Genomic DNA, 25203 nt, shown 5'->3' with positions numbered 1-25203 from the left:
ACTGAGAAAACTAAATTTTTCCCTTAGTTAATAATATCTGATTTGATATAATACATTTATATTTACATATATGTACATATTATTTCAGCAAGACAAAAGAGGTCGTCTTACAAATCAAAAAATTATACGATTTCGAAAACCGGAGAACCGATTTTTCGATTTAAAAAAAAAATTATACGATTTCGAAAACCGGAGAACCGATTTTTCGATTTTAAATTAAAATCGTAAAATTCTTACGAATTTGATTACAGCCCGTATATATGAGCAAATAAGAGAAATAATTTTTAAAGGATTTACAGCAGTCTGTATAAACTAAATTAGACCATTCTGTCTCGGATGTAATAGGAAAACCATAACGTAAAACGGAAAACATGGTTAATATATTTAAGTGAATACAATCTTAAAATTTATTCTTTGGCCATTCTGCTTAAAGATGGAGCAGGGTGGAAGCAAGGTATAATTTAAAAGTGCTTTTATCCATAGTCCGAGGAATTGCTGGCAATATAAGTTTCTAGTGTTTATTTAAAAACAACTGAATAGGAGATAAATTAATTTTTTGAAATGATTTCTATACGTAATCGTATTCATATCAGATTATTTGTAGTCTTTGCATTAGTTTGTTTGTTTATAGTGCTATTGTGGTATTCACCTGTGCCAGTTTTAACTGTAAGTATTATTGTTTATGTCAAATAGATAACTATTTTATTCCGGTTTTACAATTTATGAAGCCGGCGTCCGTGGAGATTAATTATATCCGATACTCGTAGAGAAGAAGGGTATAATAGATTCGTTGAAAAGTATGTAACAGGCAGGAAGAAGCGTTTCCGACTGTATAAAGTCTATATTTTCTTGATCAGGATCAATAGCCGAGTCGATCTATCTATGCCCGCCCATCTGTATGGACTTCGAGACCTCAGGAACTTTAAAAGCTAGAATGTTGAGATTCAGCATACAAATACATACAAAGAGACACTAGGAAACCTTTAGAGATGTGTTTCAACGCCTAAGGGTGCAAATCATCAGATAAACCGTTGAAATCCAAATCCGTTTAATCCCAAATAGAGGTGGGCACGGGCCTACTTTTTGAGGCCCGGCACGAGCACGAAACCTAGTCCCAAAAAAAAGACCGAGGCTTACAGGTTTTTTTTTTTTTTGCAAAGCCCGGCCAGGCCCAAGCCAAACAAATTAACAAAAACAAATTTAAAAAAAAAAAATGAATTTGTTTTAATTTAAAGTATGTCGGTTTTCTTATATTTATATTTCTTATATTTTGTACACAAAGCTAGTTGATTCCAATAAACTTATTATTTATTACAGTTTTAGTGTTTTAAACATAATTTATGACAAGTTTTTATTTAAAAATAAAATTTTTTCTAAATTAGATCTTTTTAAACGTATACGACGCTCAGTTATTACAATTCCAGAGGTAGAAAATAATCATTCGCTCATCGCTGAGCTTGCCGGAATGGCTAAAATGTAACGGGCAAGTCTTTTCAATAATTTGAGTTCACTACATTTCCAAAATTCTAACACATTTTGGTCTGAAGTAGCTGTACAACCATTTAAATATTTTTTTTTGATTTCATTATCATAAGAATTTAGTTGTAACTTTGGTTTTTTGGAAAATTTGAATCCTGAAATACTGCAAACAGTCCTGACCCCTTTTCATCTGGGCTTGCAGTTCTTAATCCTATAAACTCATTTGATGATACCTCCTCATCACTTTGCATTTCTTAAAGCATTGCTTTGACAGTTACCATAACATTCTCCTTAACTTGTGGCGATAAGAAACGCATTTCCTTTAAGAAGAGGCCAACATAATGTGCCGTTGATGGTGCAAATCTTTTATGTAAAGAATTGTGCACATCTTTAATAATTTCTCCGACCACAAACAAAATATGTGCACGGTAGGTTGCGTATCGGCACTAAGTACCTCAAAACAATCTTTAAACGGCTTTAAAAAATGCAGTAGGCTGTCGAGCAATGAAAAATCTAGTCCGGATATTCGATTGAGCTCATCTCTTTCTAATAAAAATAATTTAATTTCTTCATTCACTGATTTCCATTCCATCCACGGAGTTCCAACGCGTACGTATTTCTTAGACAGTTTGTTATTCAAGTGCGAATGTCTAAAATATTTTACAAGATTCTTGCAACATTCTATTAAAGACTTAATTGGAGGAAGATGATTTTTTTCAAATATGTCATCCATAGCCAGGTTTAAATTGTGGCATGGACACGATAATCTTTTGTAGCTTTTAAAGGCAGCTACCACATTTGCCCCATTGTCCGTAACAAAAATACATTTATCGATATTAGAATCCAAACTGTAGTCTTCCACAATTTTCTTAACGTTATTGATGATGTTCTCGCCTGTCTTCTTATCATCTGTGAACTCCTTTATTCCTAGCAAAGCCACTTGCAGCTTAAATGACTCATCCACGTAGTGAGCCGTGAGCGAAATGAAGTTTCTATGCGTGTAGTCGTCCGTCCACATATCTGTTGTTATTTTTTATATGTAATGTGCAATTTGGTAGCAAAAGTAATGGGCAAAATGCGATAAATATCTAAAACACTGAAAACTATTGATTGTAACAAATTCGATTTAATAAGTTAGATTGTGACAAACAAGTTCAACTTTAAACTTGAGCATTCGGGCCTGATTTCGGGCTTTCGGTCCTGCGGGCTTTTTTCTTAGAAAAAAAAAAATGGAGAAATCAAACCAAAGGGCACATGTATCGGCAGGTTTTAAATGGCTGATCTCATAGTGTGAAGACGAGATCTATATAACTCTGTAAAGATTGTAAAGCTAATTTCTGCAACCTTGGATTGTGGATAAGACACGTCTTTTTATGTGGTATAAATTCGTGTCGTGCAATTGTCAAATTGTTTGCAAATCTTTACTTTACTTTAAGGGTCAGGCTCGTTACAGTTTGGGTGACTTGATGGTAACAATATCGTTAAAGAATCGGGTTAGCAGTTGTATAAAACGCGTTATAAGCATTGTGATCTCGGAAACTATAAGGGCTAGAATGATGATTAAGCTTTCGGATTGCAATAACGCTCACTCTGTGTTTTGTAATTTTCCCTTGCCACTCCCATTGAGTGAAAAGAACTGAATATTATATACAATAGACTATAGCATTCATTTTTGCTTGTTTTTTTTTTTAGAGTCAGCTTCACGGAGGGGCCCTGATGAAAGTGGTTGTAACTGTGTACTATGAGGCGTTGTGTCCAGACTCAAAGTATTTTCTTACTAAGCAACTGCTGCCAACATTTAAGATCGCTAAATCGATTATGGAGGTTAAGCTTGCACCGTATGGCAAGGCGAAAACGAAAGAGCACAACGGTAAAATTACTTTTGACTGCCAGCACGGTCCTATCGAATGCCAAGCTAACATTTACCACGCTTGTGCTGCTGAGATAATTGAAGACCCCCTACTGCGATTGGAAGTTGCAGCCTGCATGATTATGGACAATCACTTACCCCAAGAAGCCATGAAAAAAGTCAGTAGATTTTAAATACAACATTTTGATAGCATATCATCTATATAATAATATATATATTATACATACATCAATATATATATATATATATATATATCGCAGCGTTGGCATTTTCTTGCTTCCTTGATCTGCTATAATTCGAGTGGGTAAACCAAACAAGGACACGGCTGATTTTACAGCCTTAATGCAGCTATCAGAATCTATATTTAGTGTGTGATGAAAATAAACAAACTTGGTGAAGGCATCTATAAGGACGATGACATATTCCTTCAAATAATTTTTGCCACTCAATTTGCCTGTGATGTCAATATGTATCGTATGCCACGGTATTTCTATTTTAGGAATAGGATGCAGCTCAGCCTGCACTTTTCCCGCTAGTGGCTTAGAAACTTTACATGTAATGCAATTTTCTACGAATCTACGCACATACTTAGGCATATTTTCGAACCAGTAATAACAATAGACTTTGTCCAGCGTCTTTTCCCATCCAAGATGCATAATGGATTCATGGACGTGATTTATGACGGCCCATCGAAAACCCCTTGGTATTACCGGCAAACATTTGGTCTTACTATTTCGCTGAATTTTTCTATGTAGTATTCCCTTTTGCAATTCATATGTTTTATCCAGATTTCCTGGTAACTCATTATTCTTTAACTTTACAATTATATCTTGTATCTCAGTATCTCGCTGTTGTTCTGAAACCAACCAGTTATCAGATACCTCGGTCAAATTGATTCGTAACTCTGAAATCTTATTCATACCTTTGTGTTGTTCAAGCACTGGATTTCGAGAGATAAAATCCACATGCGCCATTCGCTCGCCTTTTCTATACTCTATTTCGAAATCAAATGCCTGTAAAAACGCCCACCATCTATGCAACCTCGGTGTTAAATCAAGTTTTGTGCGGCTGGCCTTTAAAGAATTACAGTCAGTATATACTATAAATTTACGTCCCTGCAAATAATGTCGGAAGTGTTTTATAGCATTTACCACTGCTAACGTCTCCAGTTCGTATGAATGGTATTTAGATTCGGCGGGAGACGTACACTTACCGTAATACTCTACATCATGAGGCTTACTGTTAATTTTATGTAACAGGTTCGCTCCATATTGATTAGCACAGCAAGTCTCCTGCGTGTTGTCCCTTCGATCGTTCAAACCAGACTAATTCACGTCGCCCTCTCGTTGCTTTCCTTATATTCCCCAACTTCACTTCATTATTTCATCAATATCCGAAACATTTTTATCAGATAACATATCGGCATCCCTTGCCTTGCTCAAGCTTTTTTTTTTTGCAATTTACATTTTATGACTTCATTTCTTTTGATCAAACAGTAATCGTATCTCTTGCCACACTTCTTTCTTTTTTCATTCTTTACCTTACCATTCTCTCTCTTTTGTCCCTAATGCGTCATGGTCCCTCCGGACCCTCATAGTCCCCGCCACAAGGTCACTGCGCAGATACCCATATGGTGTAGCTGTAGCCTTGTGAATAATTAACTCAGAGTCTATAGTCTCTACGAGTGCCTCAGTCGGCGATCTCTCGCATTGGTCTGCGTCTACCTCAACAGGCATCGACCATAACTATTCGTGGGCCTACTATACGTTCTCTTGCTTGTCAAAAATCTCAACACATCTCGGTCAACATCAAGCTTTTCCGCCATTATATATGGCCCCCAAACTTTGGGTTTAGCTTTGTTTGATGCCGCTCTTCACTCTTGAGCAAGACATGGTCGCCTACATTGAATCGTATTTCAAAATTCAAATTAAAATCAAAATTACAAATCTTTACGGCAGCTAAAATTTGCATTGTGCATGTCACGAAGTCGTTACCTATACCACTCATAAGCACAGTACACTAATTCATCCTTCCATGAACACATCCGGTAATCCCTCTTTCAATATAGAATCAAAAATAGTATGGAACGGACTCACCGGTTGAACTTCTTACTATTCCTGATGGTGGAGCTATAGTACAGATGTCAACACGTTTCTCGGTTACTTGGTCGCTTCCTCGTGATCGTCCTTTTGGACAGGCGGATGCGAAGTGCCCAAGCTCGTCGCATTTGAAACATTTGACTGTTGACCGGTCTTTTGATCCTTGCGTTGAACTTCCGTTGTGACTTTTTCCTTGAATGTGTGACCTCTGCCGAGCACGACATTCTGCATATTTATGTCCAGTCTTTCCACAATAATTGCATTTCACTTGAGAGAGATTCTTAGACTTTTTACGCTCCGGACCTGTTGTAGATGCGTCGTCATCAAGGTTCCGTTTTTTAAAAGTGTGCGCTTGTAGTTGTTGTTGCATGTCATTTCGAGTTTTAATATTGTTTGTAAAAACCCAGCGCGACAATTTGTCATCAATTTGTGCCATGTGAGCCAGAGTAAGTGAAACCGCAATTTCCTCCAGATCAATAGATTTAAATTTGGACATAAGTAAGGTGACGATTCGACTTCCATATTCGGTGTAACTTTCTCCAGACTTTGGTCGCCCGTTCAAAATTTTCATCGGTGTGGCAGCAGGCGTTTCGATGCCAACGAAGCGTTGAACGAAGAGTTCTTTAACTTGTGGCCATGTGATGCCAGCAAAGCATATTTGGGACAGCCATTGTGATGCACTTCCCTCTAGCGCCTTACTTAAAGTTATCATCAGGCTGCTACCTTCGGGCATTTTATCAGCAAAAATGAGATCCACTGTTGTACCCCAAGCTGAGGCATTTGCACCAGCTCCCTCAGGATAAAACTTTGGGAGAGTTATATGTTTTCCCTTTTCATCAGTTGCCGATGCCTTTGGTGTCTGCATATTTTTGATGATCTCCAATAGGTTGTTGTTTTGCACTTGTAAAGCTGCCAGGTATGCATCGGTGATATTTGTAGGCAAAGCAGATCCCACTTCTGATGTCGCAGCGTTGGCATTTTCTTGCGCCTGATCTTCCATATTGGCAAATAAACTTTTCGAGTGAAGCGAATTCCAACCGGCGTGCGCGATCGTCTGTATGCAACTGATCGTATTTTCTACGCACCGATCTATCCTTTACACACGCTAGCTGGACTACACTTGGGGACAGCGCGACAACGCCGTCGCCTCACTCGTTTCGGTACTTTGGCGCGAGTCATATTATGCGTCGTAGTCAAATTATAAAATGATTTCACTATATACCAAACTCATTGCGCAGTAGCGTCTTGCAAGTGTAGTGGTCTAACTATGGTAATAATGTGACAGACACATACTGTGGTCAAAATACCTTCGTAATGCGACATATATATATACATATAATATATATATATATACATATTATATATATATATTTATATATATATATATATTTATGTATTCATTTATACATATATTTATATATATATATATATATTTATGTATTCATTTATACATATATTTATATATATATATTTATATATTTATATATTATATATATATATATATTTATTTATATATATATATATTTACATATTTATATATAATAATATAAAAATAATATTAAAATAATAAAATATATTTATTTATATATATCTATATAGTAAAATTAGTTGTGATATTTTTGAGTCGAACTAATGTCCCGTCAGTTAACTAAGGACAACGCTAAGAAATAAAAAATTATCGGAGAAATAGTTTTCACTTCTTTCCTTATTCTTTTGATCTCAGCTTAAGACTAAAAATCCAATGTGAATTGGATTGAGAAGCCTCAGTATTTTGACAATATTTGTATTTCGGGAGAGCCTCGCTCTTGGATTCTTTAGATTAAGAGAAGATTCAAAGATAGCAGGTAAATCTGCTTATGTCAGGCTTTAGGATGTCTACAAGAACGGCTAAGTGCCGCTGCCAAAGAATTCTTTATTAGAAATGGGTGCTGCGCAGTTGGGATACATTATGGTATAGTTCTTTGAAATAATTGAAGTGGCCGGTTTGGACCACCCAAATACGTCACTATATATATATATATTATATATTTATAATATGGCCGGCAATGCCATCAGGTGGTTGGTTGAATAGCTCGTTTAAATTCGTCCACCAACTGTTACGGTCACGTTAACATATTGGACAACAAAAGTCCAAACTAGACAATGTTTCCCAGAGGCAGCTTCCAGAGTTTTATTAAAGTTGGTCAGGAACATCGTTCTGTCGTCGACTGCTTCAATTAGTTGTCTGGCAGAAACAAGCAGCGTGACCTCCTTTAAGAAGGCGGGGAATGAATCCGTCTTCCTCTAGCTGTAGCAGCTCCTGTTCCTGGTGACCCGGACAGACAACCGCCCAGTATTGCGTAGTTCTCGTTGGGGCTTATCGCTAACTTGCGGTGTTGCTGCATTACCTGCTTCCCTTTGTGGATCGTGGGATGTAGCTGCATAGGTCGATACATTTTTTCCTCTACCTTTGGGAACGCCAGTATGTACCATACTCCATACATTACTTAACTTGTTGGCTACTTAAACTTTCTCTCCTTCCCCTACTCAAATTGTGATTTTTTAAGTTCTGCCTGCGTTCTATCAACCCTCTGACGTCTTTTAACGTTTGTCTTCTAAAACTATCCAATTCCGGATAGTTTACCCTAGATCTGTCGAAGAAGATGTCTGCTGGCTTCTTGTTAGTCACGGAGTGGACAGAAGTGTTGTATCTCTCTACTGCAATTTTGACTAACTCAGCATTCTTGAAGGTTGTTTGATCGTTTTTGAGAACTATTAGAGTGATATCCATAAAGATAGAGTGAAACCTTTCTACTTGGCCATTACCTTCGCTCTTCTAGGTTGGGGTGTGTGATGGGGTTGGGTTTGGGGTGTGTGTTCTATATCTAGCGTTCGTCAGTAGTTCAGGACTGTTGGGCACAAAAGTACCCTCTCGTTGTCTGACACTACCATTTTTGGGACAATAAAAAAGTGAAGAGCCTCTACCAGTCTTTTAGATTTAGATTATAAGGGAAAAAGTTTGGCAAATTCGTTGAATTTTTCTATACAGCTTAAGTACACCTTTTCCTCCAACGTGAAGATATCAATGTGAAGTATTTCACACGGATATGTTGGAACTGGTGTGGGTTGTAATTCCGATTTGTTTGGATCTCTCCCGTATTTATAAAGTTTGCAACATTCGCAAGAGGATAATTGGGCGCGTATTGTGCTCGTCATCCTCGGGAAGTATAACTTTTCGAGGACCTGAACATGTACCTCTTTAAGATCCCTATGGTCCTGAACACATACCTCTTGAGGACGCCTATTGGCCATACGATGTTCCCTTTCAATTACGCAGCAGACTTGTTCGGCGTCGGACAAGTCTACGACCAATCTCTTCGTTGGTCGTATTTTAAACAACTTAAAATTTTAAATCAAAGACCTTGAAAAACCTGAATTTCTCCGTCGCTCTTAGTGATCGCGAAATAAAGGCAATGGGACGGTCCTTCCCCTGATCAACCTGAGAAAGCACCTCGCCTAGGGCATAATTCGAAGCATAGGTAGTTAAACAGAAAATTTTACTGAAATCAGGGAACGCCAATACAAAGAAGAAAGTATCGCCTTCAGATCCTTAAATCCTTGCAAAGCTTGGTCGACGAGTTTAATCGGAATATGTTTTGATGGCCACATTTTTTTGAATTTGAATCAAGTTTATGTCCGGGTAAGGGCGTCCGCAGGCGTCGCAAATGGAAGGGAAAGTACAATATATCTTGGTTTGGCCTCATTCTTGGCAGTTGGAGCATTGTACTTGGCCATTACGCTTATGTGGTTCTTCTACAGTAATTTTACGGTGTAATAAGAATTGGAGATTGTAAATTGGGTGCACTTCATATCTCTTTAGAGTTTGGCTAGTTTGCTCTAGCTCGACCTTGAAGAGCGGTTGGGGCTCCTTTTCTTTATTAAGAATATTAATAACTGATTTTGCGTTAAAGCCCCTTTCGTGAAGTGCATTCGCAGGTTTATTGGGTGTGACATCAGGCTCAATGCCTTTTAGTACCACATGCGTCCGTTTGCGTTTACTGCCTTTGAGTTGGTACGTATAATATTTCTTGCCGTTTACGTTTAAAAACTTCGAAACCGCATGAAACTGCTCTTCGGTTTTAACCTGAAGCTTAGTTTCTTGAATTTTTCCTCTTCTTGGAGGTATATCGTGAAAATTATTATTTCCGATAAGTTGAAATATTTTATAAACCAGTGCGATCGTAGTAATCTTTCGGATGTATATTGGTGGAGGCTTTGGTTTTTGAGATACACTATCTGTCGTTTTATTAGCTTCCTCGCTTGCGTTTTCTGCTAGCAGTGCAAACATGTTTTTATTGATGGTAGTAGTAGTTTGTCTTTTGGTATTACCTGTTGTGCGTTGCAGTCTGCATGACCGAATTCGGGCGCCCACTTGGATTGCTTTGACTCACATAAATCGGTAATTGTAGCTGTTAATTGTTTTGCTTACTATGCAAAAGCCGGTGAGGTCGTTCACACAATCGTTTGAGTTGAAGAGACTGTTGCGGTTGTTTTTGTAGTCGATGCAAGAGAGGCAACCGTGCTGGCATTTACTGCAGCTAGGCTTAAGAGATTAGGCTTGCCTACAATGGTTAACGGAGTATATCCAAGATTTTCGAACTGTGCTTGGCAACGACGGAGAGCAAGAGTGCGCTCTCTGGTCTTGGGAGGACTTGAGCGTTTCTGTAGAAACTGTAGAAATACGCGTTGTTTCTGATTGAAGAGAGCCCACGCTCGTCTTGTTCACGTTGACGTTGCTCACGAATTTCGTTTTGTGATTTATTTATTAGTTGATTATAAATTAGTTGGAGAGCAGCACGAAACACGTCTTCGCTTGCCGAATGCATAATGACTATTCATTCATTTTCAGTATTAATAATGACTATTGCATTCATTATTAACTTCTTTTTTGTTTTGATTATAAATTTTATTTTTGTTGAATATATATAATGAACAACGAAGTATGTAAGAATCACTCAATTACTTGTGTACTCAAACAAGTTGCCTGCGAGCAACGGTTTTTCTTTTTGAGTGTTTCCGCTACTGCAAATAAAAATGATAATACTTTAAAAACTAAAATTTTGTGTTCTTATTTTTTATTTTTTTTCCTTAACAAACATTCGGTTTGTTAAGTGGCGCCCGAACAGGGACCGATCGCGTAACAAAAGATTAATAGAATTCTACGTACGTGTATCGGTTATTTTGACCACGGTAGAACAAAACTGATTCTAAGTGGCCCAAAATTAAAAAACTTACTCACGATAGAACAAAACGAATTTCTAAGTAAATTAAACATTAAACAGAGCAAACGACCTCTAAATGCGTTCGTTACTCGATTAGAAATTGAAAACGCCACGACAAGGAAAAAAACTCCCTTAAGTGTGTGAAAAAATTGTACGTGTGGAAACTCCGACCCTTAAAGGTCGCAAACAAGACAAAAAAAAAAAAAAAAAAAAAAAAAAACGCAACCTAGACTTGCGCTACGTGGGAGTTCGTAGAGCACATCTTTATTGTATGGAGAGCAGAACCCAAGTAGGGGTCCAAGAGAGATAACCATAAAAAGAGAAATTCTGACCCACACACCTAATAGTACTGTAAGCAATATCAAACTCAATACAAAGAAAAACAAAAGTTTAACAGAAATTGAAAACAAAAGCAAATTTAAAACTTTAAAATATATTGAAATTCTTGAAAGCAAAGATCAATAATAATTAGATAACTATATTGAAAAAAAATTTTTTTTTAGAAGAACCAAATTAAAAAATTAAGAAATTATTTTATATGAATTAAGCGACAATTTTTTTTTTAACGAACTCAAATCTTAAATATTTCATTAACAAAATTGTATTAAAATTCTATAAATATACTAAGTAAAAAGTGAACAATTGTTGCCCATTATAAGTACACACACACAACTATAACTTAACCAAATCATATTGGGCAACATTGAAACAAAGAAATATCTGTAAAAATATCAGAGACAAAGACAAAGACAACAACAATTTCGACAGAATAGAAACAAAGTAGACATTAGGGAGGGAATAAACCAAGATCTGCTTGTAGCCACCGTCAGTCAAGTCGCAACGTCAAATAGGCAACTTAATGCACCTGAATATGTCGACAATATAGCAGACGCAGCTTTTGTCCCCGGTACCGGACATTGTAAAGACTATCCGTGAATTCTCAGGTGATCCATCCCAATTTAACTCCTGGAAAAGAGGCGTAGAACGTATCCTAGAAGCTTATAGCGCCTACCAAGGCACACCAAAATATTTCGGTATCTTGTAGACCATTCGTTAAAAGATAACAGATGATGCCGACAGAGCACTAGAAGCGCATAAAACGCCACTGAACTGGTTAGCCATTTCAAAGTGTTTGACACTTGACCATCGGGATGTGAATACTCTCGAGTATCAGCTGACCTCATTAGTACAAGGCGCAAACTAATCAGTCAAAGATTTCTATAAATCAGTTTGTAAACACCTTTCTCTCATTCTAAATAAAATCGGCTCTATAGAAATTGGGGAAGAAGCGGAACAAATAATAATCAAAAATTACCGCGATAAAGCATTGGATGCCTTCGTTCGCGGATTGCAGGGCGATTTATCCCGCTTGCTGGAAATGAAAGAACCGGCCGACTTGCCCTCAGCATTACATCTTTGCCTTAAACTAGAAAATCAACATTTTCGTTCAAATCATGCAGCAACCAAGACACAGAATATAAGCTTCCGAAATCAGTACATAAAACCTACACCAGCTCTCAGAAATATGCAGTTCACAAATAGACAACAACCTTCACTTCCCCCTATATCCCAACAATACCGACCACAACATTTTTGACAACCACAACAAAATATCTCAATGCCCAGACAATCAAATGGCTTTGGCTTCCGTCAGCCTATTTATGTGTCACAAGGAAATCAAGCATTTAATAAAGGACAGCAACCGATCGCACCACCACGACCTTTGGCTCCGAAACCTCTACCACGGCCAGAGCCCATGGAGATAGATCATAGCATTATAATCTATCAGAGCCAACTTTGAAACCGGGAAGCGACCTCTAACGAATATGGGACAAACTGCAACGTAACAAAGACAGACTATCAGCAGAACATAAATAACTACGAAAACGCTAATGATTTCGAAGAACTCGTTGAAGGATACCAAGACCAAGGCGAATATGACCAAGCCCTTGAAACCGAACAACCCGATTATGCCGACCTGAATTTTTTAGAGTAAGCCGTTCCTCACTGCCTTACTTTGAAGCTAGACGGAGGGACGGACCGCAATTATACTAAACCAAATTTATAATAACACTTTCCAAGCCATGTTGGTTGGCGGCAGTATAAAAATCACGCACCACAAGATAGCTCATTCGTTTAATATGGTAAAGACCCTTAGTTAAATTCTTCATACTCCCTACTCTAAAGTCTTTCGATGCCATTTTAGGCAATGATAGCTTAAAAGAACTAAAAGCGATAATCCATACAGACAAAAATTGGTTGGTTTAATTGGTTTAACAACCAAATTTATATTCCAGTTAAAGAAAAGGAAATAGAAGCATTACAAACTCTATTCAAAAAATATTTGAACTTATTCGCCAAACCACAAGAAAAACTAACCTACACTACGAACGTGACTGCAGAAATACGGACAAGCTCAGACACCCCCGTTTATTTCAAATTCTATCAATACCCCATGTCTCTTAAAGACGAAGTAAATAAACAAATGTCGGAACTATTAGAAGACGGTATAATTAGACCATCCCGGTCTCCATATAACTCACCTATGTGGGTCGTATCAAAAAAACCAGACGCTTCAAACGAAAAAAGTACAGAGTTGTAGGTGCCTATAGGTAATTAAACAAAATAACTATTCCTGACAAATATCCAATTCCCGAGATAAATGAAGTGCTTGCCCAATTGGGTAATAACAAGATTTTTTCCGTACTCGATCTTAAAAGTGGATTCCATCAAATAAAATTAAAAGAATCCGACATAGAAAAAACTGCATTCTCAATTAACAACGCAAAATACGAATTAACACGACTGCCTTTCGGATTGAAGAACGCCCCTTCTATTTTCCAACGTGCCCTTGACGATGTGTTCCTTAATGAACACATTGTTAAAATTTGCTACATTAACATAGACGACATAGTTATCTTCAGGAAGGATGAAGAATAGCATCTTAGAAATATTGAAACTATATTTGACACCCTACAAAAAGCCAACATCAAGTGTCAATTAAACAAATGTGAATTCTTGAAATCAAGAGTGGAGTTCTTGGGGTTCGTTATTTCTGATAAGGGTATAGAAACCAACCCAGAAAAAGTTCTAGCCATAGCCAATTACCCTTGTCCAAAAACAGTTCGCAAACTATGAACTTTCTTAGGTCTCTCGGGCTATTATAATATATTTATAAAGGACTATGCAAAGCTCGCCAAGCCTTTGACCTCTATGCTGAGAGCGGTCGATGGACACATCAGCAAGAAAACTTCAATGTCTAAAATAGTCAACTTCAACCAAGAAGCAATGCAGGCTTTTAATAAAATTAAGAGTTCATTAATATCAAACGAAGTAATTCTAAAGTATCCTGACTTCAGAAAGGAATTTGACCTCACCACAGACGCATCTAATTTCGCAATAGGTGCCGTCCTATCCCAAAGCAATCAACCCATATCTTTCATACCCAGAACGCTTTCGAAAGCAGAAGAAAACTATGCGGCTAATGGGAAAGAAATGCTAGCCATAGTATGGGCCCTTAAGGCACTAAGAAACTATTTGTATGGCAGAGTAGTTGGAAAGGAAACCCTAGAATTAAGAGATGGAAAGTCCATCTTGAGGAATTTGGCTACGAATTGTTCTACAAACCAGGAAAAGATAACATAGTAGCAGATGCTCATCTCGGATAACAAATCCAAACGAGTTAAATTCAATTAGTTCAGTTAGTACCCAACACAGTGACGAAAGCTCTAGTCACAACCTAATACCAAGTGGGGAAGCTCCAATAAATGTGTTAAAAACCAAATATTCATCCAGAAAGCAAAAACTACAGATTACAAATTCAGCATACCATTTCCCACATTCCACAGACATGACATATATCGACAAAACTATGACTCTAATGAACTAACGTCAATACTAAAGAAATACCTCAACCCCTCGGTTATCAATGGGATCAACACTACAGAAGTTATAACAAAAGATAAAAAATAGTACAAGACTTAAAAAGCGTAGAAAGGCAAGAAGAAGAGATCCTTAAGACACATAACACATAATGTGTTATAACACATAACATCGCAATGCCTCAGAGAATAAAACTCAACTGTCCGAAACATTTAATTTCCCAAAAATGAAACAAAAAATATACGATTTAGTGAAACAATTCACAACCTGTAAAAAACAGAAATATGACCGACACCCACCAAATCCCAAATTAAAAGAAACTCCGATTCCCGAATATCCAGGACAAACAATCCATATAGACATCAATTCAACAGAAGGGAAACTAGTCCTAACAGCCATCGATAAATTTTCCAAATTGGCGCAAGGAAGAGTCATAAAATCGAAATCAATAGAAGATATCCGATCCTCTTTGAGAGTACTTCTTTTCTATTTCGTCGTTCCCAAGCTTTAATAAAATTCATGCTCACAGATCAACTCTAAATTGAAATTTCCACGCCCCCCCTCATAAAAGCACAATGAATGGTCAAATCGAATGATTCCATTCCACACTGTCAGAGATAATGCGTGTCATTAAAAAGGATAAAATTCACAGAACTTTTGACGATCTTTTAGACAGAGCAAGTTATGAATACAATTACACATTTCACTCTGTTACAAATCAACGGCCACTAAAAATGTTCTTCAGAAAAACAATCACGACTGATCCAGAACAATACGAAAAGACTCGACTAGATACCATTGACCGACTCAAAGAAAAGCAAAAAACGAACTTGGAATACATAAAAACATACCAAACAGGTGACGAAAGATTCGGCAAAATCAATTCTAAACTAGGATCCAAATTGTCGCCTAGGTATAAAAAGGAAACTGTTAAAGAAAACCACGAAACAACTATTATAACAACAGCAGGTAGAAAAGTACATAAAAGTAATATCAAAAACATCTAATTCTAGACTTGTACTAATATGGATTGTAACCGGCACAAACGGATCACTGGTCAATCAATGTGCAAAATACGATCGTCAACAACGAGAATCACCCATTTCAATGACTTAAATCAAATAGAAATAACTCTAGACAAACTCAAATTTCATACAGAACAAGATTTAAAATTCAGCAGCCGTTATCACACCCTACACCATGAGATAGACCAAACATGCTTCACTTTCCATACCATAACTTCCTCTTTTAACAAACGAAGTACCAGGGCTATAAATATGATGGAAACAGCATGGAAATATGTAGCAGGTAGCCCTGCCCATGACGACATTAATCAACTAGAAGAGCACGTAAACAAAATAATATCAAATAACAATTAACAAGTAATTATAAACACCATCCAATTAGAAGAAAGAATAAACAACCTTACGACAATATCTAACGGCATTACAAATGTTATAAAAAAAAAGATAGGTTTAGTAGTGAGATAGCCTTCAGAACCAAATTAGATTGATTATAGAAGAAGTCATCTTAATCAAATACGCCATACAATGAGCTAAATTAAGTCTAATAAATACTCGGAGAAAGAGAGATACATGAAATAGACAAAACATTTAAGGACGGAAACATGCCTTCCCTATCAATAGAAGAAATGGTAGAATTCTCTGACTTATAAATATTACACAATGAAACAACACTTCTTTACGTCGTCAAAATTCCAAACCTTGAAGAAACCGAATACCAGAACTATTTAATTAAACCAATCATTAAATATAACGTAATTGTCAATACAGAATTCGAAGAAATCCTTGAAAGTAAAGAAAATATGTACGGAATTAAAAAAATTTGCAAAGATTATAATAATATTAAGATATGCGATAAGAATAATATTGTAAACCTTAGAAATATAACATGTTTGCCTAGGCTCCCTAAAGGGAAAATCGCTGTGTGAGTTTAGCAATGCCGACCATGTCAAACAATTAGAAAAAGTCAGCAGCGGTCTCGTGAGGCTTAACAACTTCAACGGGACCTGATTTTCCAGTAAAATAAATCAAAAAACCTGGTGGGTGCGTACCTATCAACTTTTGGAACGAGTCAATATCAATTGACAACAAAACATTCAACAACATAGAATAATCCAAATTACCACAGAAGAAAGCAAGCGACTAAAAATAATATCTATACAGGCTTTACAGGCCCTACACATCGACAACACCGAAAAGATAGACAAGCTTCGCATTACAGCACATTGTGTCGGCGCCGTAACTATTATCTGCATTGGCCTTATAATCATCTGTATGTTGTACTTTTACAAGAAGAAACAACAAAAAATAATCTTACAAATGGCACCTCCAAACCCAATAAACAACCTGCAAAGACGTCGAACGAAATCCTCACTCAATATTAACGACATACCATTCTTCTAAAAAGCTCTCGAGGACTAGCGCAAATTAAAGGAGGAGGAGTTAAGAATAAATTATATATAAAACAAAACTAACTAACAAAAACCATACAACAACAAATCTGCCAAGCGAGCGTCTCTTTGATTTCCGCCACGCTCGCCCAAAATTCGCTCGCTACCAACGCAATGCTCGCTACCAATATTCTCAGCACTTTGGATTCCAGGAAAATATTGCAACCAATGAAAAACCCTCTACTGCACCAAAAGCCGGGCCGTACCACAGAAGGCATCGCCGCTGCCGCTTAAATTTGTAAAATCAGTTTCAACCAATTTCTAATCGGAAACAGACCTTTCTGCAAATAAAATTTATAAGAATTTGAAAACTAAAAACATTTTGTGTTCTTATTTTTTTCCTTAACAAACATTCGGTTCGTTAAGTTACATAATTTGAGTTTAGTTACTAATAAACGTTTGCGCTGTAAACACGCATAATAGGTTATTATTTTTTTTTTATCGCACGGGTCCCACGGCCACACCTCCCGCCCAACCGAACGAGGGGCGCTGCCGTGTATCGTACGGCTCGATTCGCGAGAAGATATAGACGCAATGTAAAAAAGAGAACAGGAACGAGGATATGAATATAATGTAAAATAACTATATTAATTAGTGTTAGTAGGATCTAATTGTGTACTAAAAAAGTTAAAATCGATTGCTTTAATAGCGGCAGAGAGTCAAGATTACAGATAATAGGATAAAGTCTATTATAGTCAGAACATAATACTCTGTAAGGGTCATGCAACTCATAGTTAGATCTACAATGATTTAAGATAAGGGGTATATAGTTTCTGGTGAATCTATTTGGAACCGAGAATTTAGGCCGACTAATCAAGTAGGGACTCTCAACATCCCCACGAATAAGCTTACAAATAAAGACTGTTCCAAGCATAGTTCTACGGTTAGCTAGGGATGGTAAATTAATTAAAAGTAGTCTACTGGAATAAGGAGGTAATATATGGTTTGCATCCCAATTTAGGCGCCGCAAGGCAAAAAGTAAGAAGTTTTTTTGGACCGATTCAATGCGATCCGAGTGGACTGCGTATTGTGGACTCCAAACAGGTGATCCGTACTCGAGAATCGGACGGACTATTGAAATAAATAAGGTTTTAGTCAAGTAAGGGTCATCAAATTCCTTAGACCATCTTTTTATAAAACCAAGCACACCCCTGGCCTTATTGACAATAGACGAAATATGGTCAGAAAATTTTAGTTTTGGGTCCAGAAGAACACCAAGATCATCAACTCGTGTTATTCTGTCCAAAGAGCACCCACTTAGAGCGTAAGTCGTGCGTATTGGGTTGGCACGACAAAAAGTCATAACTTTACACTTGGAGCCATTTAAGTTTAATATGTTATCACGGCACCATATTTGAAATCGGTCTAGATCGGATTGTAAGTCCAAATGGCACGAAGTGTTCTTGTACTGGAGGCATAATTTAACATCGTCTGCGTACGTAAGTACACGCGAATGTTTTATTACTAAGAGGAGGTCGTTAATGAATAAGGTAAAAAGAAGCGGACCAAGATGGCTCCCTTGTGGGACACCGCATGTGACTCGGAGAATACACGATAGAGAATTTTTAAAGAGGACCTGTTGCGTCCAGCCATTCAGATAGCTTAAAATCCAATTTAGAGGATCAATAGGGAAACCTAATAGATCAAGTTTTTTTATTAGAAGGTAATTATTAACAGAGTCAAATGCTTTACTAAAGTCAGTGTAGGTGACATCAGTTTGAAGATTATTTTTAAAGCCCTGTATTACGAAAGAAGTTAGCTCCAAGAGGTCAGTGGTTGGCGATCTGCGTTTAATTAAACCGTGCTGACACGGTGATATGATTGACCTACAAAGGTGCTGCAAATGAGGAGTGATAACATTTTCGAAAAGTTTTGGGATAGCCGACAATTTAGAGATTCCTCTGTAATTGCTTGCATCCAGTTTGCTACCTTTTTTGTGAAGAGGAATCACAAAGGACTCCTTCCATATATGAGGGAATTGTTAAGATTCCAGAGATATGGTAAACAGTTTCAGTAGAGGCTTGAACAAGGCTTCCGCACAGAATCTGAGCACACAGCCAGGGATTCCATCCGGTTTAGACCGGTTTAACACGCTGAAGATCGTTTAGCAGTGAGCTTTCGTTTCTAGTGGGGCAGAATATTTGATTCGACTTAGATACCACATTAGAATATGGCTGTTCGGAATGAGGTAAAGAAGAATATGTTGTTTGAAAAAACTCGGTGAATAGATCGGCTATTGCCTGATCCGATGTTACCGTAGTATTTTCAAAAAATAGAGAGGAAGGGTAAGAACTTGTTTTTCGCTTAGTGTTAACGAAATTGTAAAACTGTTTCGGATCCTGTGCGAATTGGAATACAACGGTTTAAATAATCCCTGTAGCACTGAGCATAGATATTTAGAAAGGATGGACTGAGAACCGATATTTTTAAATTTTGTATAAGGTCTGGACTTGACATTTCTTAGGTGGGTCAACTCTTTATGAAACCAAGGAGGTTTAGAGATTGACGGATAGTACATCGGAACACAAGAGTCAAAAAATAATTTAATTGTGGTATAAAACATATTAATGGCATCCGTCATTATGTAGCAGGAGTCAAGATCGGACCAATTAAAGCCAGCTATAAAATTGTTTAGCCTCCGAAAATTTGCCTTTCGAAAACAGGGAATTCGCTTTGTTGACTTCTCTGAATTTACTTTTAATACCGTACCTATGTCGATTTCCACCTCGAAAAAAGGATGATATGGATCTTCCGGTTGAGTAAGAGGTGCTACCCTGGGCAGAAACACACTTTCAGGACTTGTTACAAAACCTAGATCCAATAGTCGACCAAGAGAGTTTGGAATATAATTAACTTGCGACAGCGATAAGTCGAGCAAGCCGTCAATAAAGTCATTGTTTAGCTATTGAGCTTTTTTAATAGCTGTTGCGAATAATAAAAAACCGAAGAAAGTTTGCTTTTATAACGACAGTTTTTATTTTGCGAATTGTTATTCTTTTACGATAGCGATAATTGAATGCGTAAGTTTAGTCTTTTCCAAAACACGAAGAATTGGCAACTGGCGGGCAGGCAGCCGAAATGCAGCGCCCAAGCTTAACGTAGGTAGCTAACAACAACAAACAAGGAATGAGCGCCGTACAGATAAATGCGTGCGAGAACAGCGGTTTGCACTATGGGCATCGCAACTGATACCACTGACTAATTTGGCTTATAATATTAAAGAATATGTGATTAGTCTACTGCACAGTTTTGGCGGCTGCATGACCAAACAGTCATGTTGCGCTAAAGGGAGAAGGATATTCGAATTTTCTTCTGGGGACCACGTTGTGCCAGGTATGTTAAAATCACCTAGAACTACCAATTGGTCCCTGTCAGACAGTTTATTCAAGATGGACTGGATAGTAAGATAGTAAGATTCGTTGTTAGTTTTTTGTAGAGGAAGAAGATGAAGAGGCGGATGGTGCAGTGGTCTGGCCACGTGAGGGAAGTTTAATTCCCACGGGCACCTTTTTCTTATTTTTGATCTTAGCTTCAAACTCTTTTACCACCATACTATCCGGCCAAAAATCACCCGAACATATGGTCGAAAAAAGATCGTTTGGGACTGTTATCTTGAATTTTGATATGTCCCTAGCGTAAGAGAAGTTAAATTTTTCCACTTTGATATTATCGGCTTTTGTTTTGTCTTGTATACAAAACAAAACATAAGATGATGTTTAATCAGGGGAAAGCCGAGAAACGAAAATTTGTTTCTTTAGTGGCACCACTGCGAGGGATTTTGGCCCTGCAGATTGTATTTCTGAAGTGCCAACTTGTGCCGGTAGTCCGGACTCAATGTTCCCTTGTGGTGGTAAACTAATCGAGACAGGTGGAATCACTGGTTGGGAAACCAGTGCAGACAATTCGGAATTTTTAGCAATCACAGGGTGGAGTCCCTCCACCGCTGATTGATCGGATTGCTCCGAATCTTTTTTAGCTGCCGATCATAGCAGCATATGTGGATTTGCTGCGATTGACAGCTGATCAGTTGTGGAGTCCTGTTGATCATTTGCCCGTGGTTGCGGGGCCTAGATTCATCTAATAGCTTGAAGCCATTAAACTTTGAATTAAGCGCGGAAAGAAGATCATCTTCTCGACGAAAACTATCTCTAGCTACTCCAAAACTGTTGATCAGTTCTTTCAAGCCACCTTTAGTTTGGCGCATAAACGATTTCATCTCGTTCGCAACCACAAGGCAAGCATCACAACAGTAATTTAGATTTTTACCCTTTGCTTGTTCGGCCATTAAAATAAGCGCACTTAGTATGCACCATTCTATCACATAGCCAACAAGTCATTTTTGGCTGCTCAGGTATTATAACTGGCAACAATTTTTATAAAAGCAGACAACAGATCTAGCAGGCAATTAGATCTACTTTTTTTGTTAATTTTTGCCAGTGTGCCAGAAAGGAATTTAAACCTCTTTCTGCCTGTTTTGCTGGTGAATAGTTAAACCATTTAATTCTTTCAGTAGTTTATTGTATAAGTATATCATTCTGGGTGAGTCTGTGATTTTGTTACAAAAAGAATAACTGATGACATTGATTTCTGTTCAATTGTCATGTTCATATAGTACATGAATACATCATATAGTATATGAATAGGATTGCTTGAGAAGAGTAAGTATCCAAGGTCGGAATCTGTGTTGATTTTTGACTGAACTTTTTACTGAACAAGGTTCCTGTGGAATTTTAGGTATATTAGTTATCTTTTGTTTCCTAAATTGTGCTTTGTAGTATAACTTTTCCCTATATCGATTGGTGATTTTGTTAGTCATTCTCAATTTTTGTACATTTTATTAGGTTTAAATGGGTTTTCTAATTTTCCTTTTTGAAGTGAACCTTTACTGTATTTAGTGTCAATAAAAAATTGCTGCCGATCTTGATTTTATCATTTACTTTATCTATTTCCTTTTCTTTAATTTCTTGAGTGTCTAAATTGGATGCGCAGCTTACAAGAAAATTTGAGCAGGAGCTTGTCCAGTCGTGTCATGTTTAATTTTATGGTTGTAATCCTTTGCAATGTGCAAAGGATTGTTTCTATTTTGCTTAATTTTACTTCTACGTCATCAAATGAATTGATTATACGGAATTTTTATTTTATTGTTGTATGGAGTCTTTCGACGTCTGCTACACCGTTCTTTGCCGAATTGCAATTCTACTCCTTCTGCCGTAAGCGATGGCTTAGTCAAGCTTTAACAACAATATCCGTAACGCCATACAAACGAATTATTTTGTTTCATCATATTACTACGAAATTGTGCAAAACTCCAAATATGTAAATTCGCTTCTTGGATCAGAATTGATTTTGGCCCGTAAATCGTCTTCTTATACAAGTACGCACACACATACACGTTCTCGTCACTGGTTTCTACTCACACAAGCAAGCCAATTCTATTTTTAGATTTCTTACGCTCTCAGCGTAAGCGAGCGGACACAGGGCAATTGTGGCCGTCACCGAGAAAGCTGCATAGTGCAAAACCAATGTATGGCCGTTACGCAACTTGTTATTCTAGTGTCTTTGGTTTAACTAACTGATTTAAAATGCGCATTAATGCGTTTCTGCATTCTATCCAGTCCTTTGTTTTAATTTGCTCAAGTGTAGCGAATTTAAATTAAATGTTAATGAAACTTATGTAATGTTTTCCCTCAAATACCACAAATTTTTCTCGCCAATGTTCAGGGTTAGGTGTGATTTTAAAAGACATTTTGGTGTTTCTATGTTCTGTTTTAGCCAAATTGCATATGTTGCATTCGTTTATTTATATTCTGAATTGGAAAGAAGTGATTTTCTTTAAAGATTTTTTTAAATTTCCGTATACCATGGTGTAAAAGTTTTTCATGTGATTAATTCAGCAATTCTTTGAATTCGGCGTATGAACTATCATTTTTAAGAGAAGGAGACTGCGAATTTACTTTAGAATTTCTCCGTGTGCTCTTTGAATAATTTTAAAACTTACGTCGCTCCCAATATAAATGATAATGCTTCTACGAATAAAATGATCAACTAAAATTTGTTTGGCCTTTTCGAGTGTCATTACATCATATTGAATTGTTTTAATAAAGTTACCGAATATTGTTGAACGCTCCACTTCATGTTTATCAGACATGATAAAGGATATAGGATGACCATTTTAAGAAAGTACTGCTCCAAGGGCTAAATTACTAGCATCTGTGGTTAAAGTACAAAATTTTTAGAAGTCGGGTAAGTGGAGAATTGGTCCTCTCATTATTATAGCTTTAAGTTTTGTGAATACTCACACCTTTGCAACTATTTTTTAAACATTTGGTCTGGGTAATTTAGGATAAATTTACGATAATAACCAACTTGATTAACCAATCCAAGGAAAGCTCTGATCTCATTTGGATTTGGACACTATTTTTCTTCCCGTGACTCGTAGAGTAGAAGGGTATACTAGATTTGTGTGCGTTAGAGTGGCCGTGGCGAAAATGGCCAGATCGACTCGGCTATTGATCCTGATCAAGAATATATATACCTTACATATATGGTCGGAAACGCTTTCTTCTGCCTGTTACATACTTTTCAACGAATCTAGTGTAACCTTTTACTCTACGAATAACGGGTATAACAGGGAAAAAGTTATTATTTATAATAATAACTTATTAAATATCATTATTAATAAATATTATTATTTATACATAAACAAATTTATAATACAATAACTAATTTAAAGAAAGGAGTATCTTACTGGTATCCTATTCTATTCTGATACACCTTTTTTCGGACTTATATTCAATATAAATTTTCATATCTTTCAGTGCACAAATCAAATCAATTTTGACGATAGCGTCATCCAAAATTGTTTTGAAAGTAATCGTGGTGTGGATTTGCTTAAAGAAATTGGAGAATCAACTAATTCACTAAAACCTCCTATTACGTTTATTCCAACAATCACAATAGACGGCTCTCAAGGAAGGCAAGAATCAATATTAAAAGACTTACTTTCTGAAGTGTGTAAAGCAGCTGGAGACTCAGGAGAAGTCAAAGATATATGCAAAATTTAAAAATAAAAACATGTACTTTTGTTTTTAACTTTCTGTACTTGGTCAAAAAAAAGAAAATGTGAATAAATATAAAATTTTAGAATATTTTCAAGCAGTATCCTTAGTTCTTGGTGCCATTACAAAAAGATAGCTGGGGGCTTTTAAAAACATGGAAAAATAAACAAAGAAATCTCCAACTAAATAGAATTAATTAATTTTTTCAGCAACATTTACCCAAAGTTGAATTCAAAAAGCGCTTAAGGAGCCACTGAGAACAATTTAAAGACTCTTGCTATTAGTAGGCAGTGAAGTACTCCGCCGCATAATATTGTAAAACCAAAAGCAGTGTCTATCAGGAAAGATATTAGGTTCTTGGCCATTGGAAAAATTGGCCTTGCTAAAAGTAAATGTTACGACAACGTTATACCATGCCCTTGTAGGTATCAGTGTTTAGATAACTTCATTATTTAAACACTAGTAAGGAATCAATTATAAAAATCCCATACCGACTCCTGCATAATAGAAAATATTTAAGATAAGTACAAGTTTAAGTAAATGTTGACGCAAATCCTGGAAGAGCCGTGGACAACAGCTCTGCCTATGTCGGACCATTGCCGAGATAGAAGCACGGAAACAATATGCTGATGGTGCTGGTCGACCTGTTTTCTAAGTGGACTGAGATGGTGCTTGATACCGAACAGCCACGGCGGAAGCGTTGCAGAAAGAGTTTAGGGAACGCATGGTCGTGAGGTTTTTAATACCGAAAGGAATGACAACGGACAACAGCGTGCAGTTTATGAGTCGGGCTTTCAAGAAGTATCTCAGCGACATGGGGATAAAGCAGCAGTTTACGGGACCATACAACCCGCAGGAGAATCGAGCAGAGAGCGAATCGAATTGAAAAGGCAATGATAGCAAAGTTCGCCGAACAGAATCCGAGAATAAAAGATGGCCCGAAATCATGTTGACTGTAAATTCCAGTATATTAGAGTGTACGGGCTACTCACTGTTGTTTTTGTCACAGGGCCCCTGGCCATTGCTACCGAACGCACTATACGACAGAGAAACGCTAGGTACAGGAAGGCAGACAGAGTCG

General features: G+C 37.1%; 1 protein-coding gene across 3 annotated transcripts; it reads left to right on the top strand.

Annotated features, from left to right (window-relative positions):
- Positions 1-468: 468 nt before the first annotated feature.
- Positions 469-24212, top strand: LOC27207836 (gamma-interferon-inducible lysosomal thiol reductase). 3 transcript variants are annotated; one of them, XM_039292353.2, is made up of 3 exons: positions 469-666; positions 3172-3507; positions 23883-24212. In XM_039292353.2, exons 1-3 carry the CDS (start codon positions 562-564, stop codon positions 24126-24128), a joined length of 687 nt encoding a protein of 228 aa, XP_039148287.1. In that variant the 5' UTR covers positions 469-561; the 3' UTR covers positions 24129-24212. The 3 variants fall into 3 exon arrangements, with proteins under 3 accessions (XP_039148287.1, XP_039148290.1, XP_039148288.1); XM_039292356.2 differs by lacking the exon at positions 23883-24212 and adding an exon at positions 23220-23246; XM_039292354.2 differs by lacking the exon at positions 23883-24212 and adding an exon at positions 16778-17297.
- Positions 24213-25203: the final 991 nt, after the last annotated feature.

This window comes from Drosophila simulans, chromosome 2R, assembly GCF_016746395.2.
Source record: "Drosophila simulans strain w501 chromosome 2R, Prin_Dsim_3.1, whole genome shotgun sequence".
Classification (NCBI taxonomy): domain Eukaryota; kingdom Metazoa; phylum Arthropoda; class Insecta; order Diptera; family Drosophilidae; genus Drosophila; species Drosophila simulans.
This window is presented reverse-complemented; position numbering and strand designations above follow the sequence as displayed.